Source organism: Nannobrachium achirus (assembly GCF_963921795.1).
Source record: "Nannobrachium achirus genome assembly, chromosome: 12".
NCBI lineage: Eukaryota > Metazoa > Chordata > Actinopteri > Myctophiformes > Myctophidae > Nannobrachium > Nannobrachium achirus.
The window spans coordinates 43,727,332-43,744,510 of record NC_137832.1 but is presented as its reverse complement, the minus strand read 5'-3'; the positions used below and the strand labels follow the sequence as shown (position 1 = coordinate 43,744,510).

Below are 17,179 nucleotides of genomic sequence, written 5' to 3'. Positions count from 1 at the left end.
TAAGTATCTATTCTGTAAAAGGCATGAACATTACAGGCTTACAACAGAACAGACCTCCTTGCATTCATACACACTAGTATCTAATGTAATGCGGAGATTTCCATTCCAAAATTAATTTGAATAAACAACTGATAAAGAGAAATGAGTATTGTAGGCTTTCATGGTATAGTTGCTCATTTATGTATTACCCTTGTGGTACTTGTACTGTAACTGATGCTTATAGTATCCTGTTTGTTTCACACTTCCGCTACCTTTTGAGTAAACATCCTTAGTGACACCTTGCTTCTAGTTCATTCATTTCCTGAAAGAGTTTAGCTAGCAGGATAGATGGGTACAACAATAAATGTAACCATATGGAAAAAACAAGACTTTACTCGTTCTATCTCAATTAGGAAGTTCCAAACATTAGAACCATGATTGGAACTTTCTCATTGAGATAGAACGAGAACCTCTGCATTCCATTCTTACGATGGGAGTCAACGCCTGTGTCGTTACTCTCATACTAGATCACACTGATACTTTTATAGACTGGATACTGCTCATATCAATTGTTTTCCCTCCGGGTTCAGTGATAGGTCTACCTTTTATCTAAAACTAAACACCAATTCCAGGTTGCACAATTCTGTTCTGGGGACTTTTGTGAAATAAATCTCTGTCAACGTCATGCAAAAAAAATGTTCGCATGCAATGCAACATTAGGCTCTTTTGCTTGAGTGCACTTCAAGACAATGCATAACAGTGGAGAGCAATACAGACAATGACACCCCAATTGTGAAAGGTTAAAGAGGCTAAGGGTCATCGAGGTTAGGGATCATTAAGGACATCTGGGACCCCTGAAGTTGACAACAGTTTTAATGGTAATGGTTTTGAAGTTACTGGTAATGGTTTGAAGTAGGGAGTCCACACCAATGAGGATAAGGGTCTACTATTTTGTGTTCCTGACATAAACCATATTTGGGGACAAATATTAGACATTAATTCCGTTGATTGAGGTCATATTGTGTACAAAACTGAGGATGTGTGAGATTTGGATTGAATAAGTCTGTGCAATTTCCCTAGAATGTGTGTGTGTGTGTGTGTGTGTGTGTGTGTGTGTGTGTGTGTGTGTGTGTGTGTGTGTGTGTGTGTTTGACTCACCACACTGACCGCATGACTATGAAACAGGCCGCAGGCAAAGGGAGTCAGCTGTGGTCTTTTGTCTCTGGCCGTCCAGTATAGCTAATCCCATTTGGAATCTGAGATTGTTAGAGACAGAACTACAACGGGGGTTACAACCAAATGGCTTTAGAAGCAGGGAGAGAAAGAGGGATATTGAGCAACGGTGTGACTGTGTGTTAATACCTCACACAAACTGGTCTGCACCAGAAGTGACTACAAAACCTCACAGACTTACAGGAATTTCTACATGTGAGCATCATGTGAGTTTGAGAGAGCACAGGTACATTGACCATGCGCAGTCCTGCAAGCCTTGTGTGAAATTATCTTAAAATTACAAAAACAGAGCCACAAACGAAGACACATCTTCAATCTCACACAAAACAATCAGGTACATAAAACAGTTTCAAGCTAACGTCTTCCTCATGCATTATTGAAGGGCAGAATACAGTTCCCATGTACAGTACATGTAGTGAATTCAATGAGGGGTGTGTGGTAACCTGTACTAGAAACTAGCCTGGGTGAGGAGGAGGAATACTGTCAGTGTGCATGGGTTTTCAACAGTATGCATGTACTGTAGGTTGTTGCCACATTCAATAAATCTGTACATTTACTTTCCTGGGGAATTCCTGTTTATCAGTGCAAAACCTGTGCAGCCACATGAAATGTTGTATGGCTATCTCATTAGTCATATATGATATATTTACACATACACAAAATCTGTCCTCTGAACTTTACCCATCCTAGAAGTATAGGTTGGTTGTATCGCTCTGGGAGCATTTGGGGGTTAAGTGCTTTGCTCAGGAACAACACATTGTTGAGGCCTGGAATCGAAACCTGGGATATTTAGCTAAAGAGGCGGGCTCTCTAACCATTCAGATCTGGCCGGAATCGACATGTTTAAATGTACAGTAGCGGGCTAACATCTCCTGAGGCTGGTAGGAGAATAGTGTTGTGATCTGTAAAGATGGATGTAACATTACGTTCTGGTGTCTTGAGTAGGTCTAGGAAGTTGACCCTCGGTTGGCTACACTCAATAGTAGGAGTGTGTAAAAGTTTCTAAAGTATCAACTATGAATCTTGGCCAAATCACAACATGGGGCAGGAAGGTGTTCATGTCAGGATTATTTATGACACTAGACTAGACTCAAATTCCCCAACATATTTTCAAACTGAAATAAGTGATTAGTCAGATTTAGTTCAGCCAATTGTAGAAAAAATTTATTAAATGTGTTAGAGAGCATTTCCTTTCACCATATGCCTGTGCTGTGGTCACAAAGAATAGGCCCTTGGAGAGTAATCAGAGCTGAGATGGTGAAAGACTCTTAAAAAGAGAAAGATTGATAGCCAGTGCGTGAGGTTTTGCCTCTGGAGTGGGTCACACCAACTGTTTTTTTTTATTCTCACTTGTTTACACCTGCTCCAGAAAAGTTGTAAGATTTACATACCTGGTAATCCTACAGTATTTTAGATTATATTAGATTATTAGATTATATTTGGATGATTTGGGATAGCTCTGCAAAATAATAATAATAATAATAAAAAGGTCTAGATTCTAGACCTTTTCTGGACTCTAGAGCAGGGGTCTTCAACAGGGGGTCCGGGACCCCTAGGGGGTCCTCAGAGTTACTAAAGGGGGAAACCTTTTTCCTCCAATTAACCACTTGAACCCTAGTGTCCATATTCTGAAAATCTTCGCCAAAAATAGCAGATCTACAAGCTCACAACGCCTTGCGCTGCGAGGCGTTGTGAACTTGTAGATCGGCTATTTTTGGCAAAGAGGTTTGGTGTAGAGGGGAAAAAGAGCAGACTAAGTACAGAGTGAAAGGTCAAGTTTATTAAGTATTGACGGTTCAAGTGGTTAAATATCTGAAAACACAAATTGACATGAATCCAAAATACACTGATGATTGTGCTGTCAAACGATTAAAATCTATGGAATCTGTTAACAAGTTGTGGGGGTCCCTGCTTAATCTCTCTCTCAACTAAGGGGTCCTTGGCCTGAAACATTGAAGACCCCTGCTCTAGAACATCTACTCATCTACAATAGGCTACAAACACAACAACAGACTGTACGATAGGCCTACATCCATTTCGGAACAATACAATACATTTCAGGCTGGTGTTTACGGGTGTATAGCAAAACAAACATCAAACTTTGAGCAAGACAACAAACTTTGAGCTGTTTGTGCCAGGATGTCGGTCGGATATTGTAGCCGCGCTTCAGTTTACTTAAGTCCAGACATTTTTTTACGTGTTTTCCCATTGGTTTTAGACCGGACAAAGCCAGATGTCAAGCATTACAGATGCTACAGGGTTGTGGAAGGAGAACCTGGCCACAGCGGGACACCTGATATGAGATGATGAATTGGGAATTGGCAAATCAGCTCATATAGGGGTGACGTAGGCCTAATTTGTACAAGGAGTAATTGTGGAAGGGGCTTGAGGCTGAAGATTATGTTGGGCAAGAGATGACTAAAAGCAAAAACTAAAAACTAAACAACTACTAGTATGTTGATTCACAACAACTCCCAAAGAGGAACGCTTAAAAGAATTCACAAGGCATTTCAAATACTGCAAATGCACTGCCTAGCCCTAGCGGACACCCACCCCCAAGTCACCAAGATCCACATACACCACTCCCACCACAAAAGCACCATTAGACTCTCCAAAGCAGATTACCCCCTTCAGAGTAAAAAGGCAACATGACTGGGAGAGTGTGGGGCCTTTTAAGTCCTGTATTATGCATCTATGCACACATAAGTGCACGACCCGCTCCTGTCAGTGAGGGTATGTTTGCCTGTGTGCGTGTGGGGCCTTGTGCGTGCCACATTCCCCAGATGCAGAGCAGCGGAATGGCCGGTGGTCCCACTTTGCCAAAGGTGGGAGAGAGTGGGGGATGGATTGCAGATTGATTGAAGGGTGAGGCGAAAAGACAGTGATGGCAAAAACAGGTGGATTTATGCTTTTGTTAAAATAAGTGTTAGCTCTATAATCCAATAGCAATCATTGGTAAGCAACCTATTTTTTTATTAGATGTATTGCCAGATCTTGTTAGGTTTTATTCTATGCCTGTATTACTTGGTTTTCACTGTTTTCATCCTCCTCTTCCTTCTAGTAATCAGGAAAGATTTTTTCAGGTTGGGATACCAATTTGATCCAGTCAGGAGAGAGAACTCACACAGGATACAAGATAATCAAGTGAAATAGAAAATGATAAAGCATTTTTAAATTGGAAATGGAACACTCAAATTGAAGCGGATAAATTATCTTTGTGGGGTTTCTTTTAACTTTTTATTAAACCGAAGGTGGCGATGTGGATAAGCCATCAACAGCACAAACGTAAAAGGTAGGCTACTGCACTTGTAACCACCTGGATTCAGTCCCAAATGAAGACAAGTGTGAGTAGTAGATAAAAGGCAGTCTAGAAAGCAGATCCCAGAGGTTATAGGGGCGTGACATGAATGTGACGGCACTGCAGTCAGAGTCAGTCAGTTAATTGCCAGTACTGTATATACCTCAGATGTTCTTTAGTAGATCCAGCCTGTCTGTCCTGGACCTGTCACAGCATGAGTTCCAGTGTGTGTAGAGAGAGTGTTATCTGATGGTCATCCCGTGGTAATGATGATGCTGAGAAAATAAGCAGCCTTGCTGTAATTGATACACGGCAGTGTTTGTTTCTGTACTGTACATATGCACACATACAGTAATTTGGTAGATCTGGTGCTCCATAAACTAACATCGTGCTGTTTCTCACAGTATGGATAAGATCGTCCTGTTTATAACCAGTACAATCCTGCAATGTGAGCGGCTTCCAAACAGTCTACCCAGGGGAAGTGTGGAGTCACACACATTTCATACACAAAGCAATTACATGATGTTTGACGCACGCACCCACACACTGGTGACAATAACACACATCCCAATTAGCTCACTGCTTCTGCACGATGCGGTTTCTGGCACTGTTGGGGACCACGTCCAGCCTTTCCTGTGAAACAACCCAAACACCCTCTGCTACGAGGTTCATGACCTAATCCTGATCCAAGAGTGATAAGGAGCTTAATCGCCCCACTGAGAGGGGACTGGACCCCACCCTTCCAAGTCATGCAATAGACCCTGATCAAATCACCATCAGGAAGCCTGGCCTATATTTCCCCATGTGGGCCAAGGTCACTGGCCTCATCACCTTTGCTCTATATTTGTCGTGTGAGCTTGTTGGAAGATGTTATGCTCATCAAACTTTAGATATCTGATGTTATCCAATGGGTAATCTTTGAGGTCCTGAAAGCACTTCAGACAATTATAATGCAACTTAAAAATATTGGCGTTTGATAACTGTACTTGCATTCATTTGTTATAATCAGAGACTGTTAATATATACGTTTGTCAAGGTTATATTTGTCTATTAATTGTTGTAAAGTAAGCAGGATATAGGCTACTTAAAAATGTAATAATGCAGATGTGTGATCACTTTGACCCAATTCATACTTAAAACTACCAAAGATGATTCGGGTTGTATTTTATCATCTCACAAACACCTAACAATATCCATAATATGATAAAGATAATAAAAGCAATTCAATGTGCTGTTAAAATGATTTATTAAACATGTAAAGGGTATGACACAACCATCACTTAAAATGAAAAGAAAAAGGCATCACTGTATTTACGAAAGTTTAAAACACTAAATTTACATCACTGTACAATATACACATAAATCTGATAAGAAAAAAAAAAGATTAATACCATACGCAGGATAAAGAATACAATATATTCACACATTTCATAAAAATAAAACCACGCACAAATACAGAATATAGTCCAATTTATCAGGCTCAGATACTGAATAATGGTGTTTTCTACCTCTAAGAGTGATTGCAAATCACACTTCTGATGTTGTAAGGTACAATTCAGCAGCACTTTCGGAGGCCTGCCCTTGTTCCACTGAGCGTGACAAATCCTCATGACAGGAGGGTGATCAGTGCATCCAGAAACTTGGTCCTGTCCTCCATCTTCAGTTCAATTACTGAAGAAGAAAATGGGTCAGAAAAAGAAAAGTGTATGACTAAAAGGATTGGTCATGTCAGTGGCATGTGGGCCATACCATGTTAAGGTTTTAGAAGAGACTTATTACAGTAATAAGACATCATTGGGAGAGGTTTATGCAAGCAGTTTTTGAAATACAGTACAATACTATTCATTTGAAATCATTTACTGTGATATTCAGACTGAGAGGCAGCCTGGGGTAAATCTGTTATATTCAACATATTAATCCACATTGAGGCTTTCTGAAGTACATTGTACATTTAAAACAAGAAAATCGAATTGAAATCATTGCCATAATTAGGAAAACTGGCAGCTATAGATTTTGGACGAAAATATTACAACAGCATAATGCACTATCGATTATACACTTTGTGGTGTGAACTGTGAAAGATATCCTATGGTCACAATTACTCATTAATACTCAGTAGTGTCTGATTGTTTCAGAGGTCTGACTGAAGTTTAAATGAATTCAATTCAGGGCTGCCACCTAGAGGCCAATGTGAAGAAAATCAATGCATTGAACATGGACCAGATTGAAAACAAGCCCCCACACACAGCCCCCCACACTACCCAGGGCTCAATCAAACCTGTCAATAAAGTATTCAGTCAGTCAATCAACCAATGCAACATTATGGCATTTATCCATTTGCTTACCTGATGTATCAAAGTGGTCATGGAGTGTTCTGGAGCTGGTGCTCTCTGCAGCTTTCTCAAAAGCCCGGCCAAAAAAACTAGTGAAAGAGAAAAATTTCAGAGTCATCAAATGCATATGAAATAGATGCACGAATGTAAACAACAAACGCAATCTGCATAAATATCATGTACAAAAAAAATTATTAATAATAATAATAGAGGGGAAAAAATAATAATAATAAAGAAATAAAGAAATAAAAATAATAATCCCTGATTTACTAACCCAACAAGCATACAATACATCAGGGGTCTTCAACAGGGGGTCCGGGACCCCTAGGGGGTCCTCAGAGTTACTACAGGGGGTCCTCCAAATCTTTGAGTGATAGAAAGATTTCTTTCCCTTTTTTATATCAACCAACTAGCGTCCATTTTCGGAGCACTTTAGCAGAGGGTAAAATGAGCAGACTAAGTACAGAGTGAAAGGTCAAGTTTATTAAGTATTTCAGGTTCAAGTGGTTAAATATCAGAAAACACAAATTGACATGAATCCAAAATACACTGATGATTGTGCTGTCAAACGATGAAACTAAATGGAATCTATGAACAGGTTGTGGGGTCCCTGCTTCATCGCTCTCTCAACTAAGGGGTCCTTGGCCTGAAAACGTTGAAGACCCCTGCAATACATAGTGGGGTGGGGGGGAATCTACTTCCATGTATCTGAATTTTCAATCATAAAAGGACACCGGTGATCTGATTTATTGATGTCATGCAGCTCTACTCAGAGGGCCCTTACTTTTTCTTGTCAGAGGTCTCAGACTCTGGAGGGATGCCCAAAATGATGACAGTGCCCTTCTCCACATCCAGGGGAGCAGCCATGATCAGGGGCAGCAGCCTACAGCGCTTGTTCCTCGTCTGATTGAGAAGAGGAAGACATGGAGACGTTAACACATGAGTTCACCGCACACAAGCAGAGCTTCCTCTATGTTTGGACGGCGACGTGCCTCGAGGAACTCACAGAACGGACAAAGGCTTTCAGGAGGTACTTGCAGAGCAGAGTTAAGGCCATGGGTTTGGAAAACAGCTTCACATCGGGGGTGCCCTAATGTATACATATAATGGAGGAAAGGATTAGAGTTTGCAGAGGATGCAGAAGCCACAAGATACACATATACAATTGTTATGCAGACGTGCACCAACCTCCATGAGGTAGCAGTAGAGGAAAGGTCCCTGGGACACAATGAGATTGGTACAAATGCAGCTGGCCACCGTCTGTTGGATGGCCATCAGCTTCTTTTTGGCTAAGTTGATGCCCAAGTGTAACCGCTCCAGGTTACTCCTGCATGGGCGAGACAGGGAGAAAACCATTTACCATCTACTAAACCAGTAAGACTCCCTAATCGGGAGATAAGCGACCGTTGGTCGCTTATCTCCACAAATAGGCCAAAAGTTTGTTTTACCAATTATCAAGACATACGGGCAGTTGACAGTTTGCCATGGTTACTCATTGAAGTTGAATCTCCATATATATGGAGATAACCTACGCATCACACTAAGTCTGACCTCACCAGCCCATATTTGGGCATGAGCAACTTATGTCTCCATATATGGAGATATGATGACATCACACAGTCCTCAGCCGATGATGTGGCGTGATGTCATACAATACACAAACGAGCCCTACAGTATAAAGGGGCAATTCTTGCCAGGAAAGAAGCATTTCTTCGACTCAGACCTTATCGCCAGGGTTGGCTTATAGCAGCTGTCGGTAGGACCATATATGGATTCTGTTAGTGTGGATCTCCTAACAGGGCATCATCTGGGATACAATCCCTTTTATGCCCATATATGGAGATCCCTAACATAATCCCTTTCATGCCCATATATGGAGATCCCTAACAGAATCCCTTTTATGCCCATATATGGAGATCCCTAATAGCATCCCTTTTATGCCCATATATGGAGATCACTAACAGCTAACAGAATCCCTTTTATGCCCATATATGGAGATCCCTAACAGAATCCCTTTTATGCCCATATATGGAGATCCCTAACAGAATCCCTTTTATGCCCATATATGGAGATCCCTAACAGAATCCCTTTTATGCCCATATATGGAGATCCCTAACAGAATCCCTTTTATGCCCAGTTGGTTGCTAGGGTAAAAAAACATGGTTGCTATGGTAAACAGTTGGTTGCTAGGGTAAACAGTTGGTTGCTAGGGTAAAACCACGGTTGCTAAGGTGGTTGCTAACGTACACTAACAGACCAGCAACAACAGACTGTTGCCACAGCAACGTACACAAAGGTTTGTGTACACATGTGGTGTGATGTCATACTGAAGATATATGACATCACACCGTACACAAACAAAGGTGTGACGTGTGACGGACGGCCGGTGGAGGTTTTCATAGTAAACTGCTCCCTGACGGTCGCAATAAATTACACTGAACGTTTTTTTGAGTTCAGTTTTAAATATGAATTGCAGTCAAGGAGAGCAATGCATCAATCCTGCCGATATATGTCCTGTGTTCCTGTGAAATATACCTGGAAAGGCAGTCGAGAGCCTTTATGAAGTTGTCGCTGGCACCCTCATCTTTCTCCGTGTTCTCGAGCAAGGCAGTGGCAGCATGCACAACATCACTGGCCAGGAAACGGTTCTTAAATCCGAAGTGAACACCAAACGTCTGGATACGGATGTCCTTCATACTGGTGTGTGGGTGTGACACAGACAATGGGAATTGCAACTTCCACTAGAAGTGTGTGTATATTACACACCCACACACACTAATATAAATACTGTAAATGTATTATTCTAGAGAAAGTAGTTTGTTTAACTGTCATTCCTGTTGTGAATTTATCTAGGACATACCCATATTTATTGGAAGACTCCTCTATAACATCCCTTAGGTTCTCTTTGATTGACATGTCCATGGAGTTGAATTTCTGACGGACTTGCTTCAATGGCAAACTGAAAAGAAAGTACACAAAACATCCAAGTGCTAGTGAGAAACACAGCATAATATTGTCCCAACATCTATTCCAGCAGGTCAGGTTATTTAATTCAGGTTTCGTGGCAGAGATGGCAATATTCAAATGTCACTTTACCGACGACTCCTAGTCCTGCTCCATAAACATTGAATCCTAAAATCGTGTGATTACAACCTGCTGATGACTGAAACATTTGTTTTTTGCAGTACCATGTAATAATACCAATCCTTTTTAGCTGAATCCTCATCATGTGTATGCTCATTCTTAGGACTCACCCCATGTCTGCTAGGAACTCCTGGAGTTTCTTCTGTCCATTCAGAGACCACAGTTTGAAGTTGCAGGACGTGTAGCAAGAGTTACAAATACTCTCATAAAGAGACCAGTGCTGGTAGAGTGTCAGACGAAGACTGGGGTGCCACAGTTAAGGAGAAACGCCAAAGAGAGGGAGAGAGGACGCAACCACAAATATACAAGGTACCAATGCCAATCATTCCTATCATAGGTAGTGAACAAAGTGTTGTTGGTGCAGGGGAAAATGTTGCCATGCTAGTATCCAGGATACTCGTATTCAAAAGAGATCCTCATGCAGTCGATGGAGAGGGAGTTCTCTTCGTCCTCGTTCCTGTGGTTGTGACGGGAGACGTGGCGCTGCAGGGTGGCGATGTCTGTCACATACTTCATGCTGACAGAGATGAGGACAAAACATTGGTATTATAGTAAGATTATTTATCATATTGGCTACAAGTGTGTGACTACTTTCCTCCAAACTATAACATATGAAAATGATATTGCTACGACAAGATGACAGAGAATGTAGTAACATCACGCTCTAACAGTTAGTATAATTCTTTTTAGTTCTGTATGTGACTACATAGAAATGGTCAACATATTCTTACTTTGTGATTTTATCATGAACCCACTGGTCTGTCAGGCCAATGATAGCCCACCTGCAAAACATCAAAACAGTACATGCACAATTAAGAAAATGTCTCAAATATAGTTGAGATTTTTGTATGCTTCTTATGCCAGAAAAGCCACATTTACAGCAATAGCTTACCACAGCATATCCTTGGTATCTTTAGTCAACACCCAGGCCAGCTCAAATATCACCATTGCAGCCTGACAAGAGGAAAAACATTTGTTTTCTTAGGCACATTAGGCTAAAATAAAGCTAATATAAAGGGTGAACATTAATTAATATACTCACAGAGGTACCGTGGTATTCATACTGTTCGTAGTCGAACAAGATCTCACGTCTGTGAAATGAGCGCAATTTTAGCATTAACGTCTGCACTGTACTTTATCAACATTCGTCACCGCCTAAGAGAATACTTTACCTGCGTGCCTCCCATTCTCTCCTCGCCCGCTGCCTTTCAATCCTCCTTTCCACAGCTCCCTACAATGACATGATGGCAAACGATAGAGTCGCTGGTTAGCATCAGCACAATCACAGCAGAGCAGGGTTTTGCAAGCGTGAATATAAAACAGGGTTCCCACACATCTTTACCAATTAATTTCCAAAACCTTTCCAGAATATTTAACCCTATTTCCAGGACTATATAACAATAATTCAGCTCAATAAAGAGTTGCTTACTGCTATGCGCAATGCCCAAAGACAGGTAGTGTATGGCAGTGGTTCTCAACCTTTTCTGGTCGTGACCCCCAAAATAATCATATTTGAACTGGGGACCCGTGCACCCTGACAAGCACTAAGAGCAGAGGAATTTTGTATAACACGGTTTTATTGTGAAAATAGACGATCTACATGCTCACAACGCCTCGCGTTGCGAGGCGTTGTGAGCATGTAGATCTTCTATTTTCACAATTTCTGCCTCAATATTTGACAATTTGGCCAATGTTTAATTTGTCATTTCAGAGGTATTAACAAAATCAATAACCAAAGACAATGCATAGCTATTTTTCCAGGACTTTCCAGGACCCTTGATCAATTCCAAAACTTTTCCAGCACTGGAAAAATATGTTTCTAATTTCAAAATATTTCCAGGAATTTCATGACCGTGGGAACCCTGATAAAAGCTCCCTATCAACACGCACGTCTTCAAATCTCCTGCGTTTCCCAGAAGGCTCTGTGCCCTCGTCGCTTTCATTCCCAGAGTCACCTCCCTCTTCATCCTCATCACGGAAGATGTCATCGTAAGAGGGCACACCCAGGTCATCGTCCTGTTTGATCAGAAGCTTTATCTGCGAGAAAGACAAGAGATTTATACATGTTGGGGGGGAAGAGACGCATTGTGATTTGACGAATTGATCAGCTATTTTTGTGCCAACATTGTTGTATGACCAACTTTAGAATAAAATATAAAAACATGCTTCTCGATTATTTGATTAATGGAAAAGGTAATCGATAGAATAATCAGTAAAAAATGGGTTCTCAACCTGTGGGTCGGGACTATTTTGTGGGGTCCCCAGATGATTAGCTTAATGTGCAACATTGTTTTCTCACTCAACAGTAAACAAACCAACATAAAGTGTAAGTGTATAGAGGGTATCTGCACATTTATAAAGTGACAATTTAAGGACTTTTTAATACCTCTAAAATGACAAATTAAACACTGGCCAAATTATCAAATATTAGAGGCAGATATTGTGAACCGTGTTATACAAAATGTAATGACTCAACTCTTAGTGCTTGTCAGGATGGGGGGGGGGTCCCCAGTTAAAACATGATTATTTTGGGGGTCCCGGCCTGAAAAGGTTGAGAACCACTGGACTAGAGCAGCGGGCTCCTACTCAGTGTTGAAGTGTCCTTGATCAAAACACTTAACCCCTATGAGCAGGTTTGTTCCTGCCTTGCACGTTTACCTCCGAAATCTGTGAGTGTGTGTGTGTGTGTGTGTGTGTGTGTGTGTGTGTGTGTGTGTGTGTGAGAGAGAGAGAGAGAGAGAGAGAGAATGTAGCAGTAGCACACTTTGTAAATTGTGTTGTATAAATAGAAATTTGTATTTGTTAATAAATATAACATTTTTTGAGTGCACAGCATTTTAGACCCCAATGCTATCCCACCTGATTGTCATTGTAGACATTGACCACATCCACAGGCCGGTGGGTGTCACATATGAAGAAGATGGAGTCTTCATCTGGTAGGAGTGTCTCCAGGAGATCAACGTTGGCCCCACAGTTGATCAAAACAAAAAAACGAAACTACAATACACACAAAAAAAGAAGACGTTTAAACTAAGTATACATTCGCTGAGGTACAACCATTAATAAACCAAAGTATGTAGTGGAAAAATCGAGGTCAAACATGATTTCAAATGACATTGAACTATCAACAGCTCTCTCTCATCATTAAGTTATTTTCAGTCATGTCCATTCACCGTTTTGGTCACAAAACACCAATTACTGTACCTGCTCCTTGTGTTCAAGGAAAGCAGTGCCCAGGTCTTGCCAGCCTGTAACTGGCACCAGTGTATATTGGACCTGGTCACAGTGGAACAGCGCCTAAGGACAAGTAAACAGTAAGGTCAGTTTGTTGTTGTTGCTAACAGTTTAATAAAGCTTTTTCACTGACAATGAACACATTTTAAATACCCAAGTAGATATATAGATGGCTAATGTCAACAGCTAGTCTACATTGTGGCAGTTTATAAACCAGTGGTTCACAAAGTGGGGTCTGGGGACCCCCAGGGGTCCTTGAGGGAGTTCCAGGGGGTCCCCAGTTAAAAGATAGTTAGGAACCAAATGGACCCTTATGGGTCTGTAACTCAGAAAATGGGTACACTGTCACAGTCTCTCAGTTAAATGAACAATGATTTTTCAATATAAATTGGGGGGCCAGAGATTAGAGAGATAGAAATGCCATTAAATGGGGGGTCCGTAGCCTAATGCATGTCAAAGTGGGGATAATTTAAATTAAAATGTTTGAGAATAACTGCTAGAGTAAAAACATTCTCTAATGGGGGTCCCACTCCCTGGCATGTCTTTTCAAATGGGGGTCCGCGCCGCAGGCTAATAAGTGTCAATTTGGGGGTCCTTGACATGAAAAGGTTTGATGAGAACCAGTGTTATAAACAATCCTCACAAGTAACTCCAGCCCACCACTAGCTAGTAAACAAGTGTACAAGATGAATCATTTAAACAGAAACTCCTTAATTTACCTGCAATATCTTACAGGCACAAAGAGCATCGATGTCTGATGAAACCAGAAGGGCGACTCTCTGAAAGGTTTCAGGGGAAAGAAACGTATATTGTCAATAATATTGTACGCATTTACAACCTAGCATATTATCTTGTGTTAGCCAACGTAGCATAAACAACTCGCACCTGGTTGGCGACAACGTCATAAAACTCCTTTCTAATGTCCGTAACAAACATCGTATCCGCAATGTGACAATGTATATTTAAAAGACTTCACGACGAGATAAAAAATACATAAAACACTACACAAGTATAAACGACTTGAAACAAATGTTTCAGTAGTGTTGTCAGAGCCTTCGCTGTTGTCGATTTTCTTCCTTCCTTGTTAGAAATGTGCCGCCAAAACCATTCATCACATTCAACGAATCAGAGCGGGTGGGGCAAGTACAGACAGCGTCTGATTGGCTACTTTGTTGTAAGACAACCCCCGAACAGAGTGCGTTCAGCCTCCAGTCAGTCAAACCGATCCAGGAACAGTGTAACCTCGCTTGGAGGTGTACTTGTCTGTCTGTATCTATAACTCTATGGTCTGTATGTGTATTCTGACTTGACCTTGGGCTTATCCGCTTATGGCAGAGGTCACTGGTACCTCTGTGAATTTGTGCTGCTATCACTTTTTAGTTATTCTACATAACACCACTGTTCTGCTCCTATGTTCTACTATTAAGCACTGCTGCCCTACATTGCCCTCTGTAGGCCACACCACACCACTGTGATGCTGCTAAATCTGCTAATTCATAACCACTAGCCCTTACCCGTTCAAAGATATGAGCTCTGAAATGATGTGCAGTGGATGGGTTATGGGATGTGCACTGTGCACACAGTATATGAGGGATGGAAAGTAACTTTAACTGGTGCTTGCATGATAATATGTAGGAGCATCAATGTAAGAAATACCCGTTCCATTTAACGGCTACAGAGATGCTGTGTACCGATCTGCATGATTTTTGGACAACATCTGTAACAGGGCCCGCCCGCCCGCACACACAACCCCCCCCCCCCCCCCGTAGGCTAAATAGATATAGATACACCATAAAAATGCAAATATACAGCATATGATTTGTGAAAGTGACAAACGGGCTTCACAGTTATGTTAGGTGTGTTCATCTGCTAATGGTGATGCGATTTCAGATCAATTGCTCCAGCCACTGAGGAGAAACGCTGTTTCAGACAGACAGACAGACACTCACTCAGACAGACAGACAGACACTCACTCAGACATTCGCAAAATTATAGTATAGATATCAATATTTATATCTTTACTATAATTTTGCGAATGTCTGAGTGAGTGAGTGTCTGTCTGTCTGTCTGTCTGAGTGAGTGAGTGAGTGAGTGTCTGTCTGTCTGTCTGTCTGTCTGTCTGTCTGTCTGAAACAGCGTTTCTCCTCAGTGGCTGGAGCAATTGATCTGAAAAGCCCGTTTGTCACTTTCACAAATCGTATGCTGGATATTAGCATTTTTATGGTGTATCTACTATCTATTCTGCATCTAGCTTGAGGCTAATCAATTCTGCATCTAGCATGAGGCAACATGTTTAACCAGCTCTGTGTGTGTGTGTGTGTGTGTGTGTGTGTGTGCAGGCGGGTGGGCGGGCGGGGGGGGGGGGGGGGGGGTGTGGGGGGAGGGGGGGTGGAACACAGTATCTCTGTAGCCATTAAACGAAACGGGTATTTCTTACATTGATGCGCCTACATATTATCATGCAAACACCAGTTAAAGTTACTTTCCATCCCTCATATACTGTGTGCACAGTGCACATCCCATAACCCACACACTGCACATCATTTCGGAGCTCATATCTTTGAACGGGTAAGGGCTAGTATATATAAAACTAGACCAGGTCAACCTGGTTGTGCCAGACCCCCTGTCTGTCATCATCATTTATGACATCATGCCTTTTGTAGGCATGTCATCATCATGTCATCATCATATATACCCTTTATATAGAAAACCCGGACCGACATTTGCTTATGTAGGCCTACCCATTTCATGGGTCTGGCAAACACAATTGATGATTTCAACGGCACAAATTAGAGCACATCCAGCACTAAAGAATGAGACCTTTTTTTCCCGATTTGGAGCCAAAAAATTGGGGGTGCAAGGCTCAGCAAACTATAACTTAAAATATCTAAAAAATGATACCAACACAAATTATAAAATTTACGGCACAATTCAACACAAATCCAGCACTAAAGAATGACACCATTTTTATATATGTTTTAATCATATGGGGTGCCAGACTGGTTCTTAAACGTTTTCATGTCTCAAGGACCCCCAAATTGACACGTATTAACCCACGGACCCCCATTTTTTAAAGATATGCCAGGGACCCGCATATAGGAGAAGATTTTTAGGGCTCTAACAGTGATTCTCAACGTTTTTAATTTAAAAAAAACCCAGTTTGACATGCTTGCATTAATCTACGGACCCCCATTTATGGTATTTCTATCTCTGGGACCCCAATTTATACTGTAAAATCAATATTAATTTAAGGCCTACTCTCTCCGAGTTACAGACCCATAAGGGTCCATTTGGTGCCTAACTATCATTTAAGCTGGGAACCCTCTGGAACTCCCTCAAGGACCCCTGTGGTCCCCGGACTCCACTTTGAGAAGAATGGCTTATGGCCTACTTGTGGTTCTCAAACATTTTCATGTGAATGACCCCTAAATTGATATGTAATATTTGACTGTGAACCCCGATCTGAAAAGGTTTTGTGCCAGGGGTGACCCCCAGAAGTCGTGAGATTGTAGATCAGCTATTTCTGAATATGGATAGTATACTGTATAATAGGGTTAAAGTGGTTAGACTTTACATGGACGGCTGGTGTAGCGGTCCGGGCACCTACCTGACAACATGCTGCAGATTTGAATCCTGACGATCTTTGCTGCGTGTCACTCCCATGGGGCCCCCTGGAACCCCTTCAAGATGGACCCCTGGGGGTCCCCGGACCCCACTTTGAAAACCACTGGTATAAACAAGATCCTGGCAGGCAATATGGCTTAGTGCACTGACCTCTGGCCAACGTTGCTACTTAAATTAACATAATTAAGTTGATATCAGACTGAAGTTATTAGCATTTTAATTAACTTAATTAAGCTTTAATGCATTTTTGATACACTTGGGTATTGCCTTGCAGACCTCTTGATATATTCTATAATTCTTATATTTAATTGTGTCAAGATTTCCTTGATACAAT

At 41.4% G+C, this 17,179-nt stretch overlaps 1 protein-coding gene across 1 annotated transcript; it reads right to left on the bottom strand.

Moving 5' to 3' along the window:
- Nucleotides 1-6,116: 6,116 nt before the first annotated feature.
- On the bottom strand, nucleotides 6,117-14,157 carry cdc45 (CDC45 cell division cycle 45 homolog; the record flags this gene model as incomplete). Its single annotated transcript, XM_080738370.1, has 18 exons — nucleotides 6,117-6,181; nucleotides 6,856-6,932; nucleotides 7,628-7,746; nucleotides 7,850-7,933; nucleotides 8,032-8,170; nucleotides 9,379-9,540; nucleotides 9,704-9,802; nucleotides 10,098-10,229; nucleotides 10,385-10,504; nucleotides 10,719-10,769; nucleotides 10,880-10,941; nucleotides 11,030-11,078; nucleotides 11,160-11,218; nucleotides 11,878-12,024; nucleotides 12,847-12,984; nucleotides 13,192-13,284; nucleotides 13,941-14,000; nucleotides 14,107-14,157. The coding sequence occupies 18 exons, from the start codon at nucleotides 14,155-14,157 to the stop codon at nucleotides 6,117-6,119; spliced, it is 1,707 nt and encodes a 568-aa protein (XP_080594496.1).
- Nucleotides 14,158-17,179: the final 3,022 nt, after the last annotated feature.